Raw genomic sequence first — 19,098 nt, forward strand, 5'->3', positions numbered from 1 at the left:
GTCCGGGGCCTGGGGCATATCACTCTGCCCAAATCATCACTTACACCTCTTCCCAACTCTGCAGTCTTCATGGCCTGTGGCCTCTACCCCCCTCAACCTGCTCTCACATATCTTCACTTGATCTGTCCCCGGCCTCTCCATTCCCCCGCCCTCTCCTCCCTCCCATCCCCCCTCATCTCCCCAGAGAGGATGCCACCCCAAGTTCTCTTAGGACTCTCTCGGCCTACTACCTCAATACCCGGTCAGCTGTGGCCCACTCACACGAACTATCGGTGCTGCTAGATTCCCACGCACCTGATCTCCTCTTCCTAACTGAGACTTGGTTTAGTGATGATTCTCTCCCTGCCCTACTGGCCACTCTCCCTGCTCCATACTATGCTCTACGGGCAGACCGTCCCGCTGGTAGGACTGGGGGCGGTGTAGCGGTCATTACACGAACCGACCTCCCCTTCCAACTTCTATCCCTGCCAGAGATCGCCACAACAGAATACCTCGTCATTCGTACCACATCTATCACCCCCTCTCTCACTTGCTTCCTCACTTACCGACCCCCTCAGTCACCTTTACGTTTTCTCTCTGACTTTCAAGAGGTACTGGCCACACTTACAGTCAATAACTCTTCCATTCTATTATTGGGAGACTTCAACTTTTGGCCTCTTGATCCAGCGGAATGCCCATCCTCCAAACAGTTCTCTGACACACTTCAATCCCTTAATTTTCTGTCACACGTTCATTCCCCCACTCACGTCAAAGGACATATCTTGGACCAGATCTGGTCCTTGAACTGTCCGGTAGACTCCCTGTCCATCTTCCCCTGCACCTAGTCTGATCATCATTTGATCTCGTTTACCCTTCCTATTAGCCCCACCATCAGGCCCCCGCTCCCAAAGAATGTTTGGGTCCGCTCATGGAGCCGAGTGGATCCGGAGAATTTATCCACTTTGTTAATTTCCTCCTATCCTACCCTACAAGGCCTACCCACTCTTTCTCAGGCCGCTGCTAATGAACACTGGCTACTCGCAGGCTGTGATTCCATTGCCCCGCTGAAGCGGGTGACATCTAAGCGGGAGAAGGATGCCAACTTGTGGTTTAGTGAGGACCTTAAAACCACCAAATTAGCGGTACGCAGAGCCGAGCGTGCCTGGAGGAGGAATTATTGTCCCTTACTCAGATCTGAGTTTTCCACTCTTCTGGCTCAATATAAGAAGGCCATTCTGGTAGCAAAAACGGCTTACTTCTCCTCTAAAATTCTCACCGCTGAGAATCGGCCGAGGGAAATTTTCTCAATAGTCCACAACCTGGCATTCTCTGATAAGACATCTCTTAAGCCCTCCCCTTCCAAGGACCTCTGTCACTCCCTAAATAATTTCTTTATCGAGAAGATTGCTACTATTAAAGCTAACATTCCCTTACCCCCACCGACCTTTGCGGACCCACAGTGTCCCCCATCTAAGGGGCAACTCGATGCCCTTCCCCCTCTAACCAAGGAATCCCTGACCTCGATAATCCCCCTGGTCAAATCTGGTTCCCCGCTGGTCGCCTGCCCAGCGCAGATTCTTCGCCATATTTATACTACCTGTCCCGATCCCCCTCTTCACCTCCTCAACAGCTCTCTCTCCCAGGGGGTTGTACCCAATCCATTGAAGACAGCTGTCATTGTCCCCATCTTAAAGAAGCCTGGCGCAGACCCTTCGGTCCCCGCCAATTATCGCCCCATCTCCCTCCTACCATTTTTGGCTAAGGTGCTCGAACGTCATGTTACCAGGACCTTCAGCACGTTTGTGGAGGAGAATGGGGTTCTGGCTCCCCGCCAGGCCGGTTTCCGCCCCGCACACTCTACGGAGTCCGTAGTTCTTTCGGTCCTTGACAACCTCAGGGAGGGAATGGATACCAACCAGGCCCAGGCGTTGGTCCTCCTCGATCTCTCAGCCGCCTTTGACACGGTTGACCATACCATCTTACTCTCCCGTGTCAGGGCGGCGGGGATCGGGGGTACCGCCCTGCTATGGTTGTCCTCCTTCCTGAGGGACCGCACCCAGGCTGTCCGCCTGGGTGATTTTACTTCGGACTTCCAGAAAGTGCAATGCGGGGTCCCCCAAGGTTCCTCCCTCTCACCTCTTCTGTTCAACCTCTACATCGCCCCCCTTATTTTTTCATTGCAGCAAATGGAGGTCGGCGTGTATAACTATGCGGATGACCTCCAACTTGTTTTCAATCTTTCTTCTTCCTCTGTCTCTATCTCAAACTTTCAGTCTATTATGATTTTTATCCGGGACTGGATGAACTACAACCACCTGAAACTTAACCCGGATAAGACCGAAGTGGTGCTGACGGGTGGTTGCTCCAGTCCCTGGTCTCCTCTTTTCTGGCCCCCTTCCCTAGGTTCACCCCCGGTCCCCACTACCTCAGCTAAAACTTTAGGTATCAAACTTAACTCCCAGCTCACCTTACACTCCCAGGTTAGTTCTGTGGTGTCCTCTTCTTTTCTGTCACTACGCACCATCCGCAAGGTATCCCGCTTTTTCTCCTTTGATGCCTTGAAACTGATCATCTTGGCGATGGTCATTTCCCGCCTAGATTATGGCAACGCCTTATATGCAGGTATCCCAGCATATTGTTTAAAGCGTTTGCAGCTCATTCAGAACCAGGCGGCACGGTTGGTGTTCAGTCTACCAAAATCCCATCATGTAACACCCCTCCTCAAATCCCTACACTGGCTCCCTGTACGGGAACGCGTCCAGTTTAAGCTTGCTTCTATCACCTTTCAAGCCCGACTTGGCGCGGCTCCGGCCTTCATCACATCTGAGATTATTCCCTATGTTCCAACCAGGGAGCTACGATCCTCCACCCAATCCCTACTGTCAGTCTCCCGTTTCCGGAGGAAGAAATGGGGAGGATCGAAGTTTGCGACCCTCGCCCCAGTCCTCTGGAATTCTTTGCCTTTAGAGCTTAGATCTCTAACTCTTTACCCTGAATTTCTGAGGAAACTCAAAGCCCATCTATTCGCTAAAGCTTTCAACTAGGTCACCCGGTCTCTCGTTCTCTTTTTCATACTCTCTGGTACTCCTCCTCTGGGGATTTGTCTGCTACAGCGCCATGAAACCGCTGGTGAAAGAGCGCTCTACAAATACTTTAAAACTCAAACTCAAACTATATTGGGTGGCAAAGGGGCTTTCTACAAACCCAGTAGAGTGTTGCGCTCGTCCCATCAAGCTGTGATTCGCAGCGCGCGAATTAGGAAAGAAAGGTTGGGTGGCTGCTCGTTTGACCATCTGGTGGCACTTCACTGGAATTCCCTTCCCCAGGAAATGCGTCTTATGGAGGACTTCTTTGTGTTCCCGTAAGCACCTGAAAACCTGGCTGTATCCATTTGGAGGCACTTAATTGCAGAGTTTCCCTGTATCGGTTCTAGTGCGAGGATGTTCTTTTGGGGATGATGCGTGCGCTTTATAAATAAATCAAACAAATAAATAAATAAAATAAGTATTGCTTGGTTGGTTGTGTATGGGTTGCAGTCCATGTGGGTTTTTAATTTGTATTGGTGCACTGACCATGTCCTAGCGCCAGTGGGTTAGAAATTGGACCCCTTGAGGCTGCGCTGAGGGGCAAGATCCTATCAGTAGCAGCTATAACATTGGTGGCTCTAAATTTTGTACTAATTTTAAACAAAGGGAACCCAATGAGTAGCCAAGGACCCTGGGTATCGCTTATTGTTTAGAACAATGGTCCTCAGGTAAGTTGTTCAAGGGACAAATAACATATAGACCTGAATAGGTACTATAAACATTCAGTGTCCAGCCGGACAGAGAATTTTATTGCACGATGGCAGGAACATCGTGCAAATTGAACTGTAGACGTATCCATGTATACTGCCATTGAGCACCCAGGAGCCATCTGCCTATCTTCGCACAGGCTCCTTTAGCTACTCGGAAATTGAAGGAGAAACGGATGCCCCACTTCTCTCCACAAACCCTGAGGGTCCTCAAGTGATTCCTTCACTTTTATCAGTACCGACCACTGTTTTCGTATACCGAACTTGCTCCCTCGGACCTAATCATCGTTGGAACGAGACATTGTGTTAAATACCAGGCACTTTATTTTCATAGTCTTGATGATGATCCCTGTAATCTAAGAGCTTGGGATCGAAACGTTGTCGACAAATGATTCAGTACCACTGTTATGCGATTTATATGAAAATATTTGGTTACTGTGTTGGCTAGCTTGCTTGATTCTATGATTATTCCAAGCCACCATAGCTCTACTGTTGCATGAATAACCCTTCCAGCTTTATGTTGTATGTGTGTTTTCGATAAATGATTCAGTACCACTGTTTTGCGGTTTGTATGAAAAAATGTGGTTACTGTGTTGGTTAGCTTGCTTGATTCTATGATTATTCCAAGCCACCATAGCTCTACAGTTGCCTGAATAACCCTTCCAGCTTCATGTTGTATGTGTGTTTTCTTTTTCGCCCAGATCGGGTGCAGGATTGTGTCCCGCTTTATTTTGTTGTTGCTCCCCATGCATACTATTTTCTGTTTAAATTGCATAATAAAATTCTCTGTCCGGCTGGACACTGAATGTTTATAGTACCTATTCAGGTCTATTTTTGTACTATACAGACAGTTTTTGGGCAAACGCAATGGTTGTACAAGGCATGAGAAACATGCACCAAGGAAACACTGACATCAAAATTAGGGTACACCAACAGTTTCTAATGGATTTGGGACCATGTTTCACACCGCAATGTGGCAGACGTCAGACACCATTAAACACCCTTTTTGTGAATTAACTAGGTTGACAGGAAAGGGACATAGTAACCTTACTTGAGCACATAGGAAATTAAAAATGGGAGTGATTTGTTTTGGGAAAGCAATAAAGTGAATGTGATTCAGGGATGGGGCACCTCATGATGGTGGGGAAGGGTTTTGGTTAGAATTGGGGGAGGTGCTGGATATCTGGAGTGGGATGGATGGGACCAATCTGGACAATTTACTATCATCTCCACTTTCTTACTTTTATTCTCATCCTCTTTTTCGGCCAACGAATCATCTTAGGTGTACAACTGTTAAACAGTTTATCTATCTGACTGAAGGTCTCATCAGATAAATCTTATAAGCTGGCTCACAAGTGCTGGACCTCGATTTTACAGTCTAACAGGGTGAGGGTAATACTTGATATTATGGTCAGTTGCCATGACACAAAGCAGGGCTGTTGCAATACAGGAGAAAGATATATATATATGTGGATATATAGATTGGATGAACCTATTTCTGAATGCAAATTAAAATCAGATGACACAATCATTTTTACAGCATTCTAATGAATTAATGATGAACTTCTGCTTACCTAAAAGGGCCTGTGTAAAAAACTGGTACTCATCCACACTATTATCGCAGTCAAGTGGAGTGCTGAATCCTTCCAAAGCAGTTTCTTCCAAAGCCTCATCATCCCAATCATCATCATCATCATCTTCATCTTCTCCATCAGCACTCTGATTCTCCTGCATTGCCTGGGGCACTGGGTTTGTCTCATCTTCATCACTTGGTATCTCTTCTAGAAACATAATATAAAAAGACATCCATTCATATCTTAACACATGCTTTAACTTTTGCCGCAGTTATTTTTGATGAAGCTTCATACATCACCTATTTTTCACTCTCTGAGAAAACACACCATGACACAAATTCATCCCATCCATCCTTCTCCTCTCACTATTTATTTAGGCAAAAATAAAATCGATCCATTATGCACAGATTTGTATGCCACCTGCCAAATGAGCATTTATTAGAAACTGATTATGAACAAAACAATACCACTCTGAACAGGACAGATCTACCTGCTGCTGACAAAATTAAATAGGAAGGAGCATTAAGATAAGCGGTTACGGCTTTATTTGGAAAGATTTTGGTTTATGTCCGAAAATAATACATGCACATTATTTAGATCAAACAGATCTATGTAAAAGAATATAAAAATGTGTATGAAATACACTTAAAGCATTGTGTAAATGCAATTTCTGACTTCACGGATAAGTTATGTACCTGTGATAATGCCTTGTTTGGTAGAAACTCTGTCTCACCCCAGATTCCTCACTTTGTGAATATGCCCAGGTGCCAGACCGGATCCGGAGTTTTAAATAGGAATTCCCTCATGGGTCAGTAAGTGGCGTTGTGTGGCTCAGCATCAGTGAAACTGCCATTCGTGAGCCGCTAGGCAACGATGGCTGAGCTTGTCTGCTCTGACATGTAATGATCCCGCCAGGTGTTGTCGACCATAGAAATGCCCTGAGCGTTCAGCCACTTCCAGAAACTTAGCACCTCGTGGCACAATACCCACAACCACACATAACCCTGTTTATTGCAGTACCACATAGCGGTGGTATTGTCCGTCATCACCTGCACCGGTTCGTCCGTGATGGTCAGGAGGAATACTTTCAGTGAGAGCAAATCGCTCGCAACTCCATAAAAACTGATGTAGAGACAAGCCTCTGCTGTGCACCAGAGTCCTCTGATCTCCACCTCTCTCAGATGACCTCCCAATCCAACAAGAAAGCAGTTGTCATGATCGTCAACTCTGGGTGGGGTTGGGAAAGCGGTCTACGCCAGGCCTAGCTGCGGTGCAGCAGTCACCACTGTAGCTGAGCCCACTGAACTTTTTGATTCCACTGCAGAACTCACCAACTGACGTGGTTCACTAGCAAGATGCAGGAGGATAAGAGGCTCAGAAGCCTCATAGTCACTCTCACTGATACACAGGAAAAAGGACGAAACATCAAGATCATAGCCCGATTGCTCTGTACTTGTTGGGGCAGAGGACAACCTAGGAAGAGCACTGTTTAATGGATGGCTCACATGAAGGGGAGTCATCTGGAGCACACATTGGTCACATGTAATCTTCCTCCATCTGGGGAGGTGAAAGGTGACACAACCTCCTACCATGAGCTAGTCTGCTACCAAGGGTGACTTAAAACAGTTTTTTCAGCAGCTGTAGATTGGGTGGGGGATATAGATTGCTGGGTAGATCGGTGCCCCTAGAAGCCTGAACCCTGTCTCCCTGCTTCGCTGCCTCTACCTCGAAAGTACTGAGAGGCCTGTTCTTGTTGAGGTATGATCTGGTGTTGCTTCTGCTGGTATCCACTGCTGAAGCCTTGAAAGGGGCAGAATTGGTGGGTGTACTGCTGAACCAGAGGAGCGAGAACTAGTAAATAAGCTGTAGCCTGGCTCTCATTAAATCCAAAGTTGAATCCTGCTTCACTCCAAAAAGGCGATAGCCATCAAAAGGTATGTCGAGCTGTGATTGCTGGACATCATCTGAGAAGCTTGTGGAGCGAATCCGGGCTTGGCGTCAAACTACCACAAAATTTCAACTGCCCTACCCAGACAGTCAGTAGTGCCAACGCCCAAACATATGGAGTACTTTGCTCCGTCCTGGCTATCTGTAACGAGGCATTGCAGGGATAGCCTGATATCATCAGAGACAACTTGCCAGATGTCCACCACTCAGTCCTACAACCCATGCGGATAAGTCCCCAAGAGGCAGCTGGAATTGACGGACGTGAGGGCAAGACTGGCAGAAAAAAACATCAGCTTGGTGAATGTTTCCCTTCGTTTCGACTCTCTGGTAGGGTGGTAAGAAACACACTGGGGTTGAGACTGCATGTGGAAGCTTATACCAACAGGTTCTCTGGAGCAGAATGCAGGTATTGAGGCTCAGGCTGGCAGAATCAGCCCTGGCACCAAAGGTGGTGATGGGCGCTGTGTCAGAGCTGGAGTCGGTAGTGCTGAGCTCGTAGGAGGGGTCTGCCTTGGACCACCGACTTGAGGCACAGTAGGCACCAGGGACAAATCTGCTGGTGGTAACCCCAACTGGAGGCTGCCTTGGACTCTTGCAGGCCAAAGGAGTACCAGATGGATTCGGTGGAGTACCAAATGCTCAGTCAGGGACCATTTTCAGGTCTGCAAGTCTCAATCAGATAAATCATTTACCAATGTCACCAACCAACTTAAATACAGGAGAAACCTACTCTACAGAGACATGTAAAAATAGCATGACCAGCCATATGTCTCTGTAACATATACTCAAAGTGGGCAGGAAGACCACTATGATGGGCTGCATGGGATTCCACAAGACTAAGGAGTTGGGGTTCTGTTGGAAGAACACATTTATGATCTTCAGGATTAGATTTAAATCCTATAATTGTTGACTGCTCCTCATAAAATTTATTAGGGAAAGATATATACTTGTAATCCTAGTTTTACACAATAGATTTCTTTCAGACTTCATGCATGGTAGACTAGCATATGTGTATGATTTCACATCTGAAAATATCTGAGAAAACAATATACCCATGTAGGAGGCAACATTTTTTGCTTTAACAAGAATAAAACAGTATTGACTGGAAATACCATTGCTAAGGCTATCGTAACTGTTCAACACCTTCCTCATCTAAGAGACGCTATCAGATGCCTGGAAAGTAGTGGTAAACCCTCTTCCAAAACCCCCCAACCCTGAACCTACTAGCATTAGTAACTACCAGTTCATTACCCTTCTTCCCGCACTGGGAAAGATAATGGGGAGGCGTAGCAAGTTTCCAGTCACTGAGGATGACACTATTTTAGATCCTTAACAGATAGTTTCCCATCCTGGGGGTGGAACTGAATCCACATTGGTACACCCTTTGGTGAGATAACAGCTTTGCTGTATGAAGAAGATACCATTGGAGTGATTTTATTAGATCTACTCTAGAGATAGCTTTTAGTTCATAAATGTTAAGAAGGTGACATTTTAGGTGTGGTGGTGAATTTGTTAAAATGCTTTGTGATGAAAAAGATGTTTTCCTGGAACTACTATTCTCCAAGTTGGGTATCTTTGAAAGATTCACATGCTTGAATATATGTCCCATTGTCAGTCAGGGAATCCACAATACAAAATGTTAATATAGCATTGGTCCTATACACTCAGATACCATTGAAGACATTCACGGACTAGACACACTGTATTCACCTCATTACATGACTCAAACTCTGGCCAATGAGGGTGAAGAGACGCAGGAATACAACGACCCAAAGAGGTTGAGCTGCTCAGATTCTTGCAGTTAACCAAGCTAATATATTTATGTACAACTTTAAACCTCATTACCTGAGAGGGAGATGGTTGCAGGTAACTCCATGAAAAGGTACCAAAGCTAGAGAATTGTAGTTACAGGTATTTAACATTTCCTTCTCAAACACTGCATCACTCATTGATTATAAATCTTGAAAATGGAGTAGCATATCAGCTTATGTATATAAAACATTAGCAAAAGCGGGCTGGTCTTAATTGAACAAGCTGTCGAGAACCACTTGTCCAACTGGCTTCTTAATACCTTCTAGACACCAAGGAAGTAACGTTTCACAAATATACCCATCAATGCCCTTGTCTTTGCCTAACAGATGTAATCAATTGACCCTCCCACGAAGAGTGCAGCTGTTGCAGTCATGCCCCTGGTGGAATGGATTTGAACATTGCTTCTGAAAAGCCTGCTCAATTTTCTGTGGCAGAACGAGATGCATGCTGAAATCCAACTAGCAATATCCCACTCAGACAAAATAGAACCTTATCTGGCATTGGTCAAGGATGCAACAATTTGTTCTTCTGAATTTCTTTATTCTATCAATACAGAATTTTAGGCAGTGCTTAATGCCTAAATAAAGCAGGGATTTTTAAGGCATAGTGGTAAGGTGGGGGAAAAAGTTGGTAGATGGATAAGTGCTCTTATCCATCTAGAACTTGTAGACTGACTAAGTAGGGTAGGGATGTGTTATGTAACAAAGGCACCATCCTTAGTTCTAGGATATTGATAAGAAGGTGTGCTTTCTCTAGGTACCAGAGTCAACTGATGGGCAGATCATGGACTTGAATACTAAAGATTCGGAGTGAAGCGATTTAATCTTCCGATCTGTGAGGATGATGCATTATCTCATCTAACACAAGAACTTGCCTGGTTTAGGGGGTCACAAAGACCTTGTTAACCAGTGATCTGAAATCTTCCTCAATTATACACCTAGATGCTCCGAAAGAGAGCACATTTGGAGATGGAAATTCTAGAAATAGAGTAATTGAGATGAAATCATATCACACGGGTTTGTGCCAGCGTACTAAAGTTTAGCTTTGTTTTCTGATCACCTACACCAACAATGTTAGTTTTTCACCTTTGTCTTGAGATGGGTAGGCGTATATATGCGAGAACCAAGAAATACAATCTCTTGACTTGGGGTGAGCACGGACATGGTCTTCTTTAGCTTGAGATCCAGCATCTCCAGTAGAGGTATGGTGATGCTCACATTCTGATGTGTGTGTTTGGAAGACAGATCTTTGATAAGCCAGTGGTCCAAGTAAGGGAACACCCAGAGACCCCTGCCGCTGTAGATTTGCTGTGTCTGGAGGTAGCCATTTGGTAAAGACTGTGGGTACTGAATGAAGAACAAAAAGAAGTGTCCAAGACTGAAAATAATGTCTATTGTCCATGAAACCAAGAAACATTTTGTATTTGGATCTATGATTGCATGAAGATAAGTGCCCTCCAGGTCTAGAGATGCTATTTTAAAGTTCCTGTACTGCAGAACATCAAGAAGGGACACCCTTCTGAAAGATTGTGCACTAATGAACTTGCTGAGTGCCCTTGAATCATAAACAGGATGTCATTCTCTTGAATTTTTCTATACAAGGAAAAATCTTGAATGCAATTCCTGAATGCATTGGGACACGGGCACTGGTTCAATGGCTATGTTTTGAAGGAGTTTTAATATCTACACCTTTAAGGCCTTTAGATGTAGATGGTGCTCCTTTATCTGAGGTGTAGACAGCCGTAAGACAAATTCTACTTTAAGACCGTATCAAAGGAAGTTCCAGAAGTCTGAATGTAATTTGGTGAAATTTGGAAAGAAAGTTCATAAAAATCAAACAAGTCTGTTATCTTCTACTAAGGTGAATAAGAGAAAATGCCTCTTCTCATTCACTGTGAATGTCCTCCTGAATGTTGCCATATTGGCAGCATGTGGATGAGAGACGTTTGTAGTATTCAGACTGGTAATAGATTCAAAAATTGCTAACACAGGAAAAGCCACAATGTCCATATTAATGCATTTACCAAACTGTATCTGTGTGAGGTTTGATAAACTGCATGTCTGTCAACATGCTGGCAGTAGAACTGTTGGCAATCAATAGGTATGTCAAGCATTTTAGACTGGACTTCTGAAAGGAAAGATATGCTTTAAAACCAACCCCTGTTGAGGAAAACAGCTCCTGTCACAATCTGTCTGATTGAGTTGTTAGATGCACCCAAAGAAGTGAAAATTAGAGCTGATGAGACAAGGATCTATGTTAATCCTTGTAATATAAGAACATTTACTAAGGAAGATAAGTTGTGACACAACTACCTGCTGAATTGTGCTAAAATAGAAGTGGCACTGGAAATCTTTACGGACACTGATGCAAAGACTCCTACCCTCGTACCCATAGTATGGAGGCATTGGCCCTCCTCCTCAGGAGGTACTAAAGCAGGCTGAAGAAAAAATATACTTATTTTCAAGCCTGATACAGAGGTCGCTCCTGTTGCTGGATTTTTCATACGGGCTAGGCCATCTTCACAAAGATGTGCAAAAAGCGGAACATATTTGATGAATTGCCTAGAGCTATTTTTAATACTGAACAAGCATAACGCTTTTTTTACCATAGCGATTGGTAGAATGATTAATTTTACTACCCCTATTAAAATAAGGTATGAAAAGGGTGGAATTTATCACTAGGAGAGTGTCTGTTGCAGCCTTGGACATCCTTCACATACTCGTCATACTCAGCAGGAACAGCAAAATTATAAACACTAGCAAGATAATGATTGCCATCATTGTCATCACCATGTCCTTGAACCATCTGAATTAGTTTCATGACACATTGAGCAAGCTTCTTGTACCCTAGTATTGAGACGCATCAGTCTACTACAATCTCGGCTAATGGGAATTCCGCAAGTACATGCTGTGGTGCAGTGTCAGATGTAAGCAATGGTGGTAGCAGTGACAAAGACTGGTGGTCCTGAAAGTGGAAGAAGCAATGTTAATCGCTGTAGCCCAATGGCCACTCATAGAAGTGAATGTCATTTTAATCACAAGGCATTAAATGCATAGCCATATCATGACTATCAACTGCTTGATCATCATAGTCATCCTCATCTTGAGACACTTAAAATTCCTGGTGGGTCCCTCTTGGTCACTAATGTCATTGCCTTTCAAACACAATGGAAGCTCCTTGAATAGGAGCAACACTGGAGTGATTCAGAGACTAGATCCAGATATTACCCTACTCCAGGAAACACATCTTAAGGGCACGCAGTGCACCTTCATAGCTAGGGGTCGATTCAGGGTGTTGGCGCACGCGGGATACACGTCCGGCTCCAGGGGAGTGGCGATCATTATCAAAAAATCCTCCCCATTCACAATTTCACGCACATGGGTAGACCCACAGGGGACATACGTGGGTGTTCAGGGGATATGGAATAGATCTACATACACAATACTTTCAGTCTATGCACCACCTAAACTACAGACACGTACACTTACAGCTCTGGCCAGCATTATCTTGGACACGGCAGACACCATCCAGATCGTGGGGGGTGACTTTAATGACGTGATGGATAGGGGAAGGGACCGTTCGGGGGCGGCAGATAGGGGAGGAATGCAGACAGCCTTGGCCAACCAGATTGACACCCTGGGTCTTACCGACATCTGGAGGTGGCTACACCCTACGCGATGTGCCTACTCCTATTACTCGGGGGCGCACAAGGTTTTCTCGAGACTAGATTACGTATTCATGTCCAGGCAATATCTGGAGGTGAGTGACACGGCGGAGTACAAGGCTAGAGGAATATCAGACCACTCGCCATTATGGGTACAGGTGGGCCGCATCCGAGGCTCTCCGGAAGCATCCTGGCGCCTCGCGGCCTGGGACCTTCAAAACGCAGCTATTCAGCGCGGTCTGAGGACTGACATTAAGATCTATGTATCGGACAATGAGGGAACAGTGGACTCGGAAGTTACCTTCTGGGAGGCCATGAAGCCAGTCCTACGAGACAGACTGAGCAGTAGGAAGGGAGAAGAACGCCGTAAGCTCTAGGCTGAAGTCACTGCTATCGAACAGGCCATTTTAAAGTGGGAAAAGGAATACCAAGGCAGGCGGGACAATAGTATTCATAGGAAACTGTTAGACGCCCAAAGACACTATAGAGAGATCGTCACTAATGAGGCAAAGACACAGTCCCTGGCCACCCTTCACCGTCTTTATGACGTGGGCGATAAATCAGGCAAGCTCCTGGCATGGCTTAGCCGTAGGAACAGGCGGCCAGGTGGGTTGAGGCCATAAGAACTGTAGAGGGAGTGCTAGTTGCCTCGGACGTGACGATTGCTGACACATTCGCCTCCCACTATGAACTTTTCTATGAGGCAAGGGACCTAGGAACGTGTGAGGAAGTGGGTCCTTACTTGGACCAGGTTGATTTGCCCACGGTGTCGTCAGAGGACCTCATGGTCCTGGAAGCTGATCTCACGGCGGACGATATATCGGACGCTATAGCTCAACTTAAGCCCGGGAAAACTCTGTGCCCAAACGGGTTTCCGGCCGAATTTTTTAAATGTACGGCGGACCTTCTGGGTAGGCATTTGAAGGGGCTCTATACTGGAGCGTATCGAGATGGTCAGCTCCCCCCGGACCTCTCCTTGGCCACGATCATCCCGATCTACAAGGAGGGTAAACCGAAGGAGGACTGTGCATCCTACCGTCCCATCTCCCTCCTCAATACAGAGGTTAAAATATTGGCAACTATCCTAGCGCGGCGCCTGACGTCAGTTGTTGTAAATCTTATACACCTGGACCAATCCGGCTTTTTACCAGACAGGGCCACCAAGCTAAACTTGAGGCGCACCCACAATTGGCTCCAGGAGGTGAAAGGCCGAGACGAGCCCCATTGGTTTCTTTCCCTGGATGCCGAAAAGGCCTTTGATGCTGTACATTGGCCATTTCTTAGTGCGGTGCTCCGCAGGTTCGGGTTTGGACCTAAATTTCAGAAATGGATCCAGCTCCTGTGCACTGCCCCGCGGGCTAGAGTGCGGGTCAATGGCAAGCTATCGAGGGAATTCCCGATCCAAAGGGGGGCCCGCCAAGGACGTCCCCTGTCTCCCCTCCTCTTCACACTCACTATTGAGGTACTGGCGGCCAAGATACGCCCAAAATGAGGGCATTTCAGGCTTTCGCAGGACGGCATCGAACCTCGTGCAAGAGAAAATATCGCTCTATGCTGACGATGTCCTTCTGTATATTACGAACCCGGAGACGACAGTCCCGGAATAATTCCGGGAGCTAGGGATTTATGGCGGATGGGCGGGACACACCATTAATTGGCACAAGTCGATCCTCTATGACCCGGGGGGTGGAAAGGTGGACAAGGCTACCCGACCAGCTACTGACGACTACTGAGGGATATCAATATCTTGGAATCTACATTACATTGGACAAGACTCTATCGTTCCGAAAGAATCTGGAACGAATAATTTTAGACGCGGTGGTAGACATGGAAAGATGGAGGCAGCTCCCGCTCACTCTTCTGGGTCGCGCCGCGATGTACAAGATGATAACACTACCTAAATTCCTGTATGCACTCCAGAATGAGTACTATCCGCTTCTGGCCTCGGTACTTCCCAAAATTCACTCTGACCTACGGTCCTTTCTGTGGCTGGGTAAACAACCTAGAGTGGCACTGACTACACTCCAAAGACATCAGTATAATGGGGGGATTTCACTACCTAATCTGGAAGCATACTATTGGGCAGAACATATGACGCCGATCAATGACTGGATACATGCCCCGGTGGACCACCCAACTTATGCCCTGGAAAGATTGAAGTTGTCGCCCCACAATATATTGTACTATATTTATGGAGGGTCTGGGCAGACAACGTTGTTGCCTGCCACTGCCCTCACGCTCAGTGCCTGGAACAAGGCCTCGAGACGCATGGGCTGGGACAAGAAGCCGACTCGGCAGATGCCTCTGTGGCATTGCCAATGGCTGACGGAACTCCGCAAACTCCGTGGTTTCCGGGGATGGGACGACATCGGCATCTCCACAATAGGGGATGTAATTGCCAAGGGGGAACTGAAATCATTCCAAACACTTAGAACTGAATTTGGGCTACACCATTCCCAACTCTTCAAATATACCCAACTACGCCATGCGTGGCGCGCAGAGAAAGTCCCACTTACTGACATCCCGGAATATGCTCCTTTGGAGGGACGGCTCCTTCAGGAGAAGATCCAGGAAAAGGCGGTCTCCCTAACCTACAAGACCCTAACTAATAATATGCTGGGAGACCTGCTGAAATTGAGGCACACCTGGGCAGGGGACTTGGGGGTCATGGAGGATCTGGACTGGGAGATAGTACTCATGCACCCACGGGAAGTAGCAATCAAATCCAGGCTGCGACTCATTCAGTTCAAAGTGCTTCACAGGGCGTACTATGACAGACTAAGACTCCATAAAATGGGAAAGGTAGATAACGCACAATGCCTCCGGGGATGCCAACAAGATGGGGATTTTTTTCATACTATGTGGTCATGCGACAAGATTCAGACATATTGGAAACATCTCTTTACTGAACTGGGGGAGGTCTTGGGGATTACGCTTCAGTGTGAACCTAAGCTAGCACTGTTGGGCATGACCAACGACGTCGATCTATCACGCCCACTTCTTATCTAATTGGTGCTGGCTCTAGTAGTGGCTAAAAGAGACATTGCAAAGTATTGGGGGGCTCCGGAATCGCCGGGATTGGAGGAATGGAGGAGAGGGTTGGACCTGTACATGGCAGCAGAAAGAGTGACGTATAAAGCAAGGGGGTGCCCGAAGAAGTTCAGGAGAGTATGGCCAAATGGCGACAGTATCATGGGTTGGATGGGGGGTTGTGAGTGTGAGATCCATGCAGTACTTAGTGCTACTATGACAGCTTATGCTTTGAAGATGCAACAGGCTGGGAGGGAAAGGGGATTGTTTATGCTGATGGAAATAGACTGCTTTGCTTGTTCGTTTTACGAGGGATTGTTGGAGGGGAAGAGTTTTTCTTATAAGGGGGGGGGGGAACAAAAAAAAACTGTAAAAGCAGATACCCTTCGAAGTAATTAGATGCATTCAACAATAATGAAGTCATTCGCCGCCCGGCCTTCGGGATGTGGGCTAAATGGCAATGTGAGACCCTTTTTTAATTGTATTCAATACCGCAATGATGATCACCTAACCTATTGATTGAATGCCACAACTTTGCTTTGTGTTTCTGCAATAAAAAAAAATAAAAAATAAAAATAAAAAACACCGGAGTGATTCAAATTGGCAAACCTGTTTACATCAGTGGCATGATAGGAGCCAAAGGTTTTTGCAGGATAGCTCAATCAACAGTGCCATTGAAGATATGCTTGTTGATGAGGTTGTCTATAAAGTAATATATGTTGTTATTGTCAACAACGTAGCAGTAGTGAATTTGCTTGTCATTGGTGTTAAAGTTGATAAAAGGGGGCGAGTCGTCGATGATAATCCTGCCAATGAAGTAACCTTCTTCCTAAACAAGGCATGCTTGAATGCCATTGTAGATGGATTAATCTTGAATGGACCTTCATAATTTCTAGAGTCTTTCAACTTGCCTGACGCTGTCAAAAGATTTCAACAATTGAGTCACCAATGGTAGATGAGGCATTTTTGAAGGAGGGCTGAGGACAGGATTACAAAAGTGTTGTATATTTTTTTATTTCTTCTTAAGGTTGGCCATCTGGACCTGGGGTCTCTGCCTTAGAGGAAGGCACAGAGTTGGGTAGGGTAGAGGAATCTCAAATGATTAGGTTCTGAACAAATTCAGTTTTTGCTTCTTTCTCATGGCAGGAGACTCAATTTAAGAATACACAAGGTTCTTGCTTCTCTATCATTAAGTGGTCTTACTGCTAACATTTTGACGGATTTTACACATTTTGACAAATGTCCTGAATGATACAAGCACAGCAAGCAGTTTTTGTGGGTCATCATGATAAATCTTCCTGGTCTTCAGGATTTGCATGGTCTGAAAAGTGCCTCGTTTTTGATGAGGTTTTTGCAGGGTACAAAGGACTCAACCAACCAAATAGAAAAAGGATAGAACAATCAGGTTAATTTCTGTCAATGACACCAAAACAGCTCTCACGGGGAAAGACTGAAACATTTAATTTGTAGAAAAACTTGCTATGAAGCAAAGAGCAGAGCTCTGAGGATTCCTTGATCATCAGCTGGACTGCGGTACAAAATCTGAGCAGATCTGTGTCTATTGCTCTTTTCAATGGAATATGAGGGTGTTTTAACTTTAATTACAGAGAATTCCTAGCCTGACAACCACGTACATTCAAGCTTGTAAATCTATAAAAGAGCCAATGGGTGAATAACTGTCATTCCAAAATTCTAACACTACCATCTGCGAATTTGGACTCCACTGGTGAAGTTCCAGATGGTTCATCTTTGTCTCAGACATTGTTTAACATCTAGATTCATTTTCTGTCCGCCTGGATCAGATTTTTGGCTCGACTGCTCTAACTTATGCAGATAACATCCAATTTAATTGTCAGGCTGGAAAATCAGTTCATTCAAAGGTCAGGTCACGAATCAGAGTGTTTTTAACCATTTTTCATCAGTGGACGAACCACAAATATTTTAAATGTAACACAAATAAAACTGAGATTCTGCTCTAAGGCAGCGCCTGTTCCATTACCCTTTCAGGATAGAGAAAAATGACGTATTTTCTTTCGAAATGCACACCCCTCTGTAGCGTTACAACTATGTTGTCCAGAATGGAATAATGAAACAAAACATACCTAGGTCGGCCCATGTCTGTTATTTACCAGGTTCAGAAGTTTGCAGTTGGAGACCTCAAACATCTCTGCAAATGCTATCATGTGAGAGGACCCGGGGGACCTGCACTAACTGGCAGATGAGCAAAGGATAACATTTAAGTGCCTTTGTATGGCATATAGTGTTTTCTAAGATTAGACTTGGATGAAATTCTCCTGCATTCCAAGCTTACTTGGATGGCTGGTTTGACAACCTGCATCTGAGTATACCTCATATTTGGAAAAAGCGTGCAAAGAGGCACTCCAACTGATAGCTGGATCCTAAGGCTGGAACAATCTACCTCTAGAATGTGAAGCATCAGAGAGTTATCTGAGGCACTCTTAAGGCACTGAAAACACATTATTTTTTTGCTAACTGTTGCCTGATTCAAAATCAGTTGTTGCAACAATCGTCATACTTTAGTATCTGTGCACTTTAAAACATATAGACTACAGGTAAATAAACCAAACCAACCAATCACCACTCTCTCCTTGGGTTTTAAAATAAAAATAAAGCATAGAAAATGCAGAACCGAGTAAAAATGACCCTGGAAATGTAGGATTTCTGTGATCTGTGTTGTTGCATTATACATAGAATGCAGTAAACCGGGTCAACTGGCTTTCTGACAATATTAAGAAAGGCTTCAATGTGACCCTAATAAACAATAGGCCCTGGTTCGAGGGGAAGTGGATGAGCCACATTTAGTGATAACGGCTATAACGGAAATTTAGGAATACAAGTAGCTAGATTTTTCTACTCGGATATTCATAAACTATATAGAATGGAATAGCAACCTGAACCTAAACTACAAATGTCTGAGAGAAATTTCTCGTGATAGAAGCATGGATGCTTATTCAGTGGTGGAGTGAGTTCTATATTTAGCTGTAAAGTTTGGCTTCCCTTGTAATTACTAAGTAATAATACAGGACAGTTTCCCATCAACTCCATGAAAATACCTTTCACCCTCAACGACTGGCTAAAGGTAGGACGTCAGAGTGACATAGTCTGTTCAATCTGGTTGGTTCAGGGTGCACTGAGGTTTCATTCCGACATTTAGCGCCAGTACTTCTGGAACTTTTTTGGCATTTTTCAATCTTACTTCACCAGTTGAGGAGGATTTGTCTCAATTATCAGAAGCAAAATGACTCAGCCTAATCGCATAGCAGATTCCGGGGATATTG

General features: G+C 45.2%; 1 protein-coding gene across 1 annotated transcript in view; it reads right to left on the reverse strand.

The window, feature by feature from the left end:
- Positions 1 to 19,098, reverse strand: part of IPO8 (importin 8) — a 737,162-nt gene that overhangs the window by 134,586 nt on the left and 583,478 nt on the right. The window contains exon 23 of the mRNA XM_078673765.1: positions 5,347 to 5,553. Within this exon, the coding sequence (XP_078529891.1) occupies positions 5,347 to 5,553 (207 nt within the window). The remainder of the gene's footprint in view (positions 1 to 5,346; positions 5,554 to 19,098) is intronic.

Source organism: Lissotriton helveticus, chromosome 1_1, assembly GCF_964261635.1.
Source record: "Lissotriton helveticus chromosome 1_1, aLisHel1.1, whole genome shotgun sequence".
Classification (NCBI taxonomy): Eukaryota; Metazoa; Chordata; class Amphibia; order Caudata; family Salamandridae; genus Lissotriton; species Lissotriton helveticus.